Source organism: Parus major, chromosome 27, assembly GCF_001522545.3.
Source record: "Parus major isolate Abel chromosome 27, Parus_major1.1, whole genome shotgun sequence".
Taxonomy (NCBI): Eukaryota; Metazoa; Chordata; class Aves; order Passeriformes; family Paridae; genus Parus; species Parus major.
Window position 1 is genome coordinate 797186 of NC_031796.1, and position 10573 is coordinate 807758.

At 50.6% G+C, this 10573-nt stretch overlaps 1 protein-coding gene across 1 annotated transcript in view; it reads right to left on the reverse strand.

Annotated features, from left to right (window-relative positions):
* Nucleotides 1–9355, reverse strand: part of FBXL20 (F-box and leucine rich repeat protein 20) — a 39076-nt gene extending 29721 nt beyond the window's left edge. Inside the window, exon 1 of the mRNA XM_033520009.1 lies at nt 9337–9355. Coding sequence (XP_033375900.1) covers nt 9337–9339 — 3 coding nt within the window. The 5' untranslated portion in view covers nt 9340–9355. The remainder of the gene's footprint in view (nt 1–9336) is intronic.
* Between the last annotated feature and the right edge of the window lie 1218 nt (nt 9356–10573).

The following is a 10573-nucleotide window of genomic DNA, read 5'->3' on the forward strand; positions in this document are numbered from 1 at the left end:
ATGGCCCTCCAAATGCTCCAGCTGGTGATGGAAAACTGGGAATTGAGGAACACCATCACCCCCAGAGAACACCAAACCCCAGGATTTTAGAGTCACACACTGTACTCCCAAATCCCAGTTTGCTTTTGAATTACCCCAAGGCTGCCAGAGCACGGTGCCCAAGTGGGAATTCTCAAACTTCCTTCCCAAAATGTCACTCAGCAGAAGTGTTGCTCCCCCCCACAGACCCTTTCATCACTTCCCACCAGGAGTATCACAGGTCCTGAGCAGAAGCCAGCCTGGCAGCTCTCAGCCCAATTTGCTGATTTAATTTAATTAAACGGAGCTTTTGCCATTCCCAGCTTGCAAAGGGCTCTTCCCTCACGTCTCCAGGTGACTCTGGAGCCACAGTGGGTGGGAACACACATTCCCAAGGCTGGGAGAGCAGCACCTGCACATGCTGGGGCAGGAACAGTTAATTAAATTGATTAGCTGATTGATTAGGAGATCGAGGAAATCATGGAGGGAGCTCTAATGGAGGAGGAGTGCAGAGGAATTATTCATGGGAAAATGAGATGTGATTCCTTTCCCCCCAGTTACAGGAGCACACAGGCAGATCCAAACCCTTTCCCACCACTGGCCAGACCTTGAATCAGGATTTTCCTCCCCAAAAAAAAGGCTCAGAGAAATGAAAGGAGCAGACTTCCACAAAGGAAGCAGAGCAGAACACAGGCAGGAAGGGTTAAAGCAGAGATTCCAGGAGCCTCCTCCTGATCACAGAGAACTCTGCCCATCAAATCCCTCAGCAGGAAAATCTCACCTCAGTCCCGGCACAAATCCCATCCCCAGACTGGTTTCTGCAGGAGTTTCCCTTTGACCAGCACTAATCTAAAGGAATGTTTGTTTTTTGTCTTACTAAAAATAATCCTTGGACTTAAACCATGACAGGGCCCAGGCAGGATGGGCTCCATGGGAGAACCTCAGCTCTGGAATTCCCTCTCCCCTGGAATGAGCCAGGATCCATCTCCAGACCTATTTTCTCCAGCCTTCCTTCAAAGCCTGAGGCTGAGATGGCAGAGGCTGGGTGAAAACAGGCTGGAATTGGGATTTTGCTAAGTCATGGCAGCACGTACAGCTAAATATACCACGGACATGGGGACCTTCTGGCAAGTCCACACAAAAATAAAGCTCTGAAAAAATGTCAGAGGCTATTCTAGACTTCCAGGCTTTCAAAATGCTTCATGGGATTAAAAAAATAAATACCCCAAGTTTGCTTCTCCTAACGTCTCTTATCTTCTTTAACACCAGGTGTTGTCCAGTAGAAGAAATTATTCTGGACAGGACACAGAAAATCACATTTTTTTTGGGTGTAAATTTTCAATTTTACAGAATCACAGCACAGAATCCTCCACCAGCTTTGCAGCCAATATCCCACATGGGATAGTGGGAAGGAATTCCTCCCTGTGAGGGTGGGGAGGGGCTGGGATGGAATTCCCAGAGCAGCTGGGGCTCTGGAAGTGCCCAAGGCAGGGCTGGACAGGGTTTGGAGCATCCTGGGACACTGGAAGGTGTCCCTCACATGGCAGGGGTGGCCTTTAAGGTCCCTTCCCACCCAAAGCTGTCTTGATTCCACGAGCCAAGAGGTTCCATGGATTTTGGAGCCTGGTCTGTGGCACAGGCACCCCATATCCCCTCTGGAGAACCCATTCCAGGGCCTCAGCATCCTCACAGGGAGGAGTTTTCCCCTAACACCCGATCCAGGATTGGATTTTTATCAGTGTGAAGCCATTCTCCTTGTCCTGCCCCTGGAATTCCTGATGGAATTTCAGCTGCCAACACTGTGTCAGCCTGACACTGAACACAAACACTTTAAAGCAGAAAATTCAAAGTTGGATGGAGAAAAAGGGATGAAGACAACTCAGAGTTTCAGGAATTAGAGGTTGCAAGGCTGGAGGAGGCACCTGGGTAGGTTCAGACAGAATTATCCACCTTGATGTTGACTCCAGGGTAAAAAAACCTGGATCTGGCACTTCTGGAGAGCCTGAGGGTGCCTGGGAAGCACCAGCACAACACCAAGGGAGCGGGGAAGGGAGAAGGTGATGCCTATTTCTGTATAAAAACCACCCTCAGAGGTGAGCAGGAAATAAAAGCCAGAAACATTCCCAGAAACTCAACCAACAAAGTGCTGCACATCTCTGTGTTAAACAAAGCTCATGTCAAAGACACAAAGCAGAATTTAAAACCATAATCTATGAAATATTGGTAAATATTCTGATTTTAAACAGCTCCAACTTGTTTGTTTGTGGGACAGAAACTGTGTGAGGTGACAAATTTGCAGGTAATGGTGTGCTGAGGATGAAACTGGAGCTCACTGCCCTCATGGGCCCCTCTAACTCAGGATATTCCAGGGTTCTGCAAGCCCTGATCCACGAGAAAATGCTGCCCAGACCCTCCACAACTGCACATAACCACAGGAAATGAAGCAATTCAAACCAAGCCAGAAAACAGGCTGCAATTATTAATTATTAAGGAGCAAATAATGCGCTCTGGAAACTGGTTTTAGGTTGGGAAAGGCAGGGAATCAACCACTGATGGCAGAAATCATGGATTACATCCATAGCTTGAATATTTTGGAGTTTATAGGCCACCCAGTCTGCATCAAGACACTTTGGAGATGAACCTGTCGAGCTCCAAAATATTTTCTGCTCTGAAAGCTCTGTGTGAATTTGTTCAGAGTTTAAACCCCGAGTCTGAGATGCACTGGGAGGTTCCTCCAGCTGTAAGGCTGCTGGCTGCCAGCCCAAATTCCAGGATTTCTGGTAGAATTTGTACCAATTTTATCTGTAATGGTCCACATGGAGATGAACAAGCCCAGTACAGTCACTGACACAAGACAAAACTCACAGCAAACCTCACCCACAACCCCGACTGAGTGAAAAACAGCTGAGCACGAACCACGAAACAACAGGAAAAATGTGGAATTCACTCTGCATTTCCTTTGGAAAAGCTCAGTGAAGCTTTGAGACCACTTCTTACAAACATGCTCAATATGTACTGACACCCTGCCTCGAGTTCTGCTCATTTGGGGCAAAAATTCCTCCGCTGTGACAAGGCTCAAATAACAGAGACATGAGAGACGTCGGTTCCCTTCCCAGGACAAGATTTCGGGAAGCAGCAGCTGGAGCAGGCTGAGCTGCCTTCCTGGAGGCAAAGAAAATATTACACTGCAGAGATAAGTCACAGTGAAGTGACAGTGAAATCCGAGGGCTCCTCGGAGGACGCCATCCAAAGAATGAAGTTGTTTACATCCACAAGCAGCTCCGACCGAGGGAATTTTCCCTCCAGTGTAGTTACACAGGGAATTTTATTTAAAAACCCATCCAGTTTAATCTGCATGAAGTCTCCAAGGAAATGGCTGGCTGCTGGATGAGGCCAGGCTGTCACAAGCTGCGGTGTGGCCGTCGGGATGCTCCGTGGGGATCAGGAGAACGCGGGCTCTGCCCTCCTGCCCCGGCCGTGCTCGCCCCTCTGGCTCCCAACCAGAGCTCTGCTCAGGCAAAATCCTGACTAAGCAGGACAAACAGAAATAGATCCTGGCCAAAAAGGCTTATTACAGGCTTAATATTCCTAAAAATAGCTGGATAGGCAGGGGGCTGGATGGGCAGCGTCGCATCGCCGCTTCCTCGGTCGCTGCTTGGTTGGGAAGTTTAAATTCCTGCTGGGATGAAGGAGCTACCTGAGCCCAGCCTGCATTTGGGACACATTAAATAAAGAGCCTTTTCTGAGGTGTTCTGAACCAGTGATGATCCAGACCTCAGTCAAACCCTACAGGAATGGAGCCCGGGATGAAGCTCTTCCCACTGCACATCCCTGGCGCAGGAATTGCCCCGGAGGGAAATCCCTCAGTGATGGGTGACAAAGGGACAAGGTCGTGCTGCTGCCTCCAGAAAGGAAAACTCCAGAGGCACAGGTGAGATACCAAAACCCCACTGATTTCACAACTCCCATTTCAGCTGCCACATGTCTGTATCCCACTGAAAGAGAACCCCTCCAGAACCTGCTGCCAAACGGGCACGTTCAGCTGCTTTTTGTTCACCTGTTTTGTTCTCCTCCCCCAGTCCTGGCTGCCAGACAGTTCTCCCCAAACCAACCATCCCAAACCACCCCTAAACCCCCCGTGTGCTCAGCTGAAATGACAGTTCCATCCCTCCCAGTTAACCCCGAGTTACCCGACGGCCACCGGCGGCATCCGAGCGGCTCCTCCGGGTGGCCCTGCCAGGAGCTGGGGACAGCTCGGGGAGGCAGCAGCTCACAGTTAATCAGCTTTGACTCCCCACGAGTTGTACCTGGAGCTGAATGAGAAAACACCCCCCCAAAATCAGAGGGATCACAGGGATGGGGCGAGGGCTGGGCAGCACCAACCCCATCCCTGCTGCCAGGGCTGCTCCAGCCCCTGCAGGAACCTCAGCACCCCACAGCTGACACCCGAGGACTCGGTGAGCCAGCACAGATTTCTGATGGAAAACGGTGCTGCTTTCTCACACATACCCACCAAGGTTCTAAATGTAGAGCACTGTCCATAAGAACAACATCCAGACCCAAAAAGAACGAGTATAAATAAGACAAAGACTTCCTGACATCCCCAGGACAGCCCATGGCACAGTCCCTCACCATCAAACACCCACCATCACTATTTTTATCTTGTCAGAAGCTCGTTTTAGCAGAGCAACAATTTACTACAAATACATTTAGAATGGATTAAAAAAGAATCAAACCCAAAATCTGAGACATGATTCAGTATTTTCAGCCTAAACCCAAGACTCACCCAGCTCTCTGAGGCTCATCACAATTCAAATAAGCTGCTTTGATAAATTATAGTTCTGCCCCTCCCCAATACCTGCAAATCTGTTATTATTACTGGTAATATTATCATTATTACTATTATTATTATTGGCAATAGGGTGTTTTGTTGTTTTTTTTACTGCTGGGTTTGTATCCAGCTATTATGTAAGAAGATGCAGGGATCATTGGCATAAATATTGGGAAATAAAGTCAAATGATGGCATCTTAAATAAAAAAAATCCACCTGAGCTGAGGTGTGAAGGGCATGGGGGGAAGTTTGTCCCAAAGGAAAACCGTGGGATGAGGAGGGGATGCACAAACCCCAAGCAGAGGGGGACTGGCCCCTCCTCAGATCCAGGTTTCACCCCGGATCAGGGAGGGTAAAACCCTCCCAGGGCTGACTTTCCCAATGGTGTGACTCAAAGGAAGCTCTCAGCCAGCGAAAACAGTAATTAGTGCAGTGTCCCAGGCCCCAATTAATGATGGTGTCCAACATAAATGGGATGTGCCCGTGGGTGCTGGCTCGCAGCCCCTCTCCTGTCACACAGGCACAGCCCCTGTCCCCACCCAGCCTCCCCAAAATGTCCCTTGGTGCTCCCAGTGGAACCGGGGATCCCTGTGCTGTTCACCCCCAGGAAATCCCCCACTGGAGTCAGAAATGAAACCACGGAATGGTTTGGGGTGGGAGAACTCTCCAGTGCCACCCCTGCCATGGTAGGGACATCTCCCACCATCCCAGGCTCTCCAAGCCCTGCCCAGCCTGGCCTGGGACACTTCCAGGGATCCAGGGGCAGCCACAGCTGCTCTGGAAATCTGTGCCAGGGCCTCCCCACACAGAAATTTCTTCCCAATATCCAAATCTCTCCTCTTTCTGTTTAAAATCCTCCCCTTTTCCTTATCTGTGTGCCTGTGGAAGAAAACCTGTGCCCCTGTTGAGGAGCGGAACTGGCTGAGTTTTAAGGCCCTTCCAACAAAAAAAAACATCCTGGGATTCTGTAAAATCAGATGGGTCAACATTCCCATTGTCACCCAAGCCACTGACACAACTCCTGGCAGAGGGAGAAGGAAGAAGCAAATCCTATTTGGAGCAAAAAGAGCAATAAAAATGTGGCACAGCAGCTCTGTCTCTTGGGTGACACAGGCTGAGGCCAATTTTCCTGGTGAACCCTTCCCACTCTCCCTGGGGCCTGGGCCAAGCCCCTTTTGCACAACCAATTTGATTTTTGCTTCCCAATCTCCCCAAATCCCTCTGCCCTCTACTCAGGCCAGCAGTGGGGGTGTGAAACACAACCTGTGGTTTATATCTCTTCCTATCTCATCATTTCAACAACCACTTTGAACCAAATAAATCAAGAGTTTACTATTCACCTGCCCAAATGAAGTGAACAGGAATATGGAAAATCCATCAGCTTGGACACCCCCCTCCCCAAATCTTTATTTTTTTACAGTTTTTCTCATTACCTATGAGCCATATTGTTACATCCCATCCAAAAAAAAAACCCTGTTTCAGCTGTGCCACCTCAGGTGTTCCCTGGGTTATGTCACCAACAGTTTCTCTTCCCATATAAAATCAAATTCCATGGTGTTACATCAGTTTTTGCAAGGAGAGTCAGAGCAAAGTTATCCCTGCTCCCTGCCCTGTTTGTGTCCCTCTGTTTGCACAACCTCCATTCCTTGGAACAGTAAAGCCCCAGCCAGGAGCACAAGGAGCAGCCCGGGAAAGGGAACAGGGACAAGCCCAAAAGGATCAGCCCTAAAGCCAAACCCCCTGGAAACACAGGGACAGCATTTCAGAGGCAGGAACACAGCAAATCTCAAAATGGGATTATTCAATTTCTCAACACAGATAGGATTAATTCACAAAGGCAACTCAATTTTGGAGCATTTGAAGTTTCCCATCCAGCTTAGCTCATTTCACATCTCTACAATCGAACAAGACCTGGGAACCACAGAGGTTCAGAAGGCTCAGAACTCCCTCACGCTGAGCACCCTGAATCCACAGCAGAAATGCCAGGGATCGATGCATTTCTCAGGCTGAAGGTGCTCACAAGGCTCACCACAGACCCTCATTCCTCACAGACATCCCTGGAGTTCCCCAAATTTCATTTCCAATGGGCACACACACCCCTCCTGCTCACTGCAGGGTTTGGAGGCTCCCAGAGGAAGATGGAAAGGACGGAGATTTTTGTGTGCTGCTGTTTTTGAGGATGTAGAGGAGACTACATGGATGGTTCAGTCAGGGGAGAAGAAAAAAGAAGAATTACTTAATCCTGACAATGTGGCTGAGGGAAACCCAGGACAGATCCAGGGGACATCCCAGGGCACAGGAACACGGACAACAGAACTTGGGCCTTGCTCAGGGAGCCCTCCCAGAGCACCAGGGGTCACTCAGAAGCACCAGGAGATGCCTCCCCTCCTCTCTGCTGTTATTTGGCTGCTCTTCATCAGGCAGGAAGCAGAGAAATCCCAAATATAAGCATGGATTGGGATCTGTCGGGGCATGTTCTGCATTAAACCGACACCACAGAGAATTAGGAGTCAATCTGGGTAATGTTTTCCCTTTTTGTTTGCTTTGCTGCAGTAAGTGGTGATTTTCTCTGCGGTGGCCACGCCTCCTGTAAAGGGGCTAATCCGAATATGCTCCCGGGGCCGGGCATGGCATTCCCAGGAAAAAGAGAATTCCACTTTTCCTGGAATCAGAAACCCACAAGCAAGTCCAGTTTAAGGGGCTCGGCCCATATTCCACACCACGTTTTATTCCTACAGTAAGGAATTATTATTACTGACCCCCCTGACGACTGGATTTGTGAATTACCCAACAACAATGGCTCAGGAATCTGTTTACGTGGCTCCACAAAAGACAATAAACCAAGTGCAAACCCAAGCCAGCCTCCCCCTCCTGCAACTCACCCCTCATTTCAAGGCTGAAACAGACACAAAATGTTGGCAACAGCCCCTGATCCGGCTGGTTTTACCCCAAAATGAGATTCAAAGGCCCTGCTCAGCCAGGGAAACTGCCCTGGCACTATCGGAGGAAGAGGAGGAAGAGGAGGAAGAGGAGGAAGAGGAGGANAGGAAGAGGAGGAAGAGGAGGAAGAGGAGGAAGAGGAGGAAGAGGAGGAAGAGGAGGAAGAGGAGGAAGAGGAGGAAGAGGAGGAAGAGGAGGAACTCCCAGTCTCCAGCCATTTCTGCCCGATTTTGCCCCTGTCCCATGAAATGTGAACTCTCACAGACCCTTCCCTTGCAAAGCACAGCCATTACAAACTGGTTTCTAGGAAGCAGAGAGGAATTTCCACCCATTCTGGAAAATAAATCCATTTCTAAGTGTGAACACACATTTTGGAAGCTCTTCTGAGCGCCATAACCTCAGTGGAATGAAAGGATTTAATGATGGAGTTAAAGGAAAACAGCTCTGAGAGTTTCCAGGTGAGTGGGTCAGAGATAATCCGTGCTGGGGTAATAAAGGATGCCTTGGATTTATGATCATGGAATGGTTTGGGATGGAAGGGACCTTAAAACTCATCCTGCTGCGGGCAGGGACATGTCCCACTGTCCCAGATTATCCCTCTCCAACCTGGGACACTTCCAGGGATGGGGCAGCCACAGCAAAACACAAAACACAGCAACCAAAAGAGCCAAGAAACAGGATGACGTTTAAAGGCACTTCTTGTAGCTCAAAATAAGCCTTTCTATAACACACCAACTCCTCCTGTATAAATATAGGTTTGAAAAATTAATTTAGGCCTCAAAGGCTCCTCGAGCATTTTGCTTGTTTTCCAATTCGTCTGTTTTTTTACTATGAGAAGAAAATAACATTCCAGCAAAGAAAGAAAACCCCACCCAAAACAAGCCAAAGTTCTTCCCCACTCTTTTTCCCCCAGTGAATCGGGTTCATCGTGTCCTGGTGCAACCCTGAGGAAAATCCTCCCAAAACTGGAATGAACTCCAGCACTGCAAGATGAAGGCTGAGGAAGAAAAGGATGTGGATGCCCTATGAGACATTTCCCCCCTAAAATCTGCTTTTACTCTTTGTTTTGTAACCAGACAATCTGCAGCAGCGCAAAATGTAAAAAAAAAGCTCTCAGAAGTTAAAAAAAAAAATAAAAAACCCCAAACTGTGCAGGCAAGAAGAGCCCAGAACAGTAAATACAATAACCCTGGATAATGCAGGGCTTGTGTGCAGGATCCTCTCTGGAGTTCCCAGGGTGAGCCCAGTGTTTTTAGCACCGGATTCTACAGAAACACGAATATTACAGCGCTCAAAAAAACCTGAGCCCACCCCCAAACTCACACTGCTGCAGATCTCACAGGGATCTGATGGAGGAAGAAAACAATCCCACGTGCAGTACGAGACCACCAGCATTTCCTGCACCTTCCTCAGCTCCAGGGCTGAGGATTTCCACACGGAGTTTTCACTCGGTGAAAGCAGAGCCGCCTCAGTTTACCATTAACCAGCATTTTCCCTGGATCGCCATCCCACCCCTCTCCACCAAGGGGGAACAGCCACGTCTTTACCATTCCAGGCTCTTTTTTGTCCTCCACACGGGCCGGGCAGTCCGGAGAAGGAGCGGGCAGGGATTTCCATCCTCCGCAGCCTCTCGCAGCGATGGGAAGTAAATCCCGCCGCTGCCCTTCCTCCCTACCCCCCTCCTCCTCCTCCCCCGGGAAGACAGCTGGGACAACAATGCGGCTGGAATCGCCCTGGCTCCACACTCCGCTTTGTGCCATGTCCTTTCAATAGATCTCATTGTTTACCCTCCGCTCCTTCCGTCCTCTCCATCCCCCACCTCCCTCCAAGCAAATTTTTTTTCCCCCCGGTTACTGCCCCAAAAAATGGAAAGCGGCGCTGGGGGCACCTTTCCCCCTCCCCGAGCGCCCCCCCAGCCCCGCTCCCCAAAGGCTCTGGTGTTTTCCAGGCGCAATTTTCCACATCTCCTGCTCCATCATCAACTTCGCTGCCAGCGCTCAGGCCCGCAGCAACACGTTGGCAGCAGCTCTGTCCCCCCCGACCCCTCCCCAAAATCCCCCCGGGAGTTTGTGGCAGACGGGGGAAACCCCAAAATGGGGCGGGGGAGAAGTTTCACCCCCCCAAACTCGGCCCCCAGCACCCACAGATCCTCCCCAGCCCCATCCACAGCAGGGATGTTTAAATCGAGTAAATCAGGCGGGGGAACCCCCTCCCCAAAATAAATGGAAGGGAAAGAAGTTTCACACCAGAAATTTCTCCCCAAATCCGGGAGTCCAGGCCTGAGCCCCCCCCCTCCACCCACAGACACCCCTGGCAGACCCTCCCCAGCCTCCCTCACACTGAGCCCCCCACGGGACACCCCCAAAATGGGGAGAAGCTTCACACCAGCACCCCCCAAACCTGGGGGTCACAACCCTGAGCCTCTCCCCGTCCCCACAGTCACCCCCGACCCCCGCCCCATTCACAGACCCCCCCCAAAAAACGAGTTAACATCCATCGACGGAACAGCCTCCCCCGACAATGGGGGTGTGGAAGGGAGAAGTTTCACACACAGAAATCAGAACCCGTCACCCACGACCTCCGGCCCCCATCCCAGCCCCATTCAAACACACCCCGCCGTGTTCCCCCCCGGTTTTCCCCAGGGCCGCGCTGTGGAAATCTGAGGGCGCTCGGGGGGGGTCCCTCACACACAGACCCCGCGGCCCGGCCCCCCCCGCGCCTCCTCAGCCGGGCCAGGCCGGGCCTCCCCCCGCGGGGCCGGCCGGGGCCTCACCTCAAAGCGGC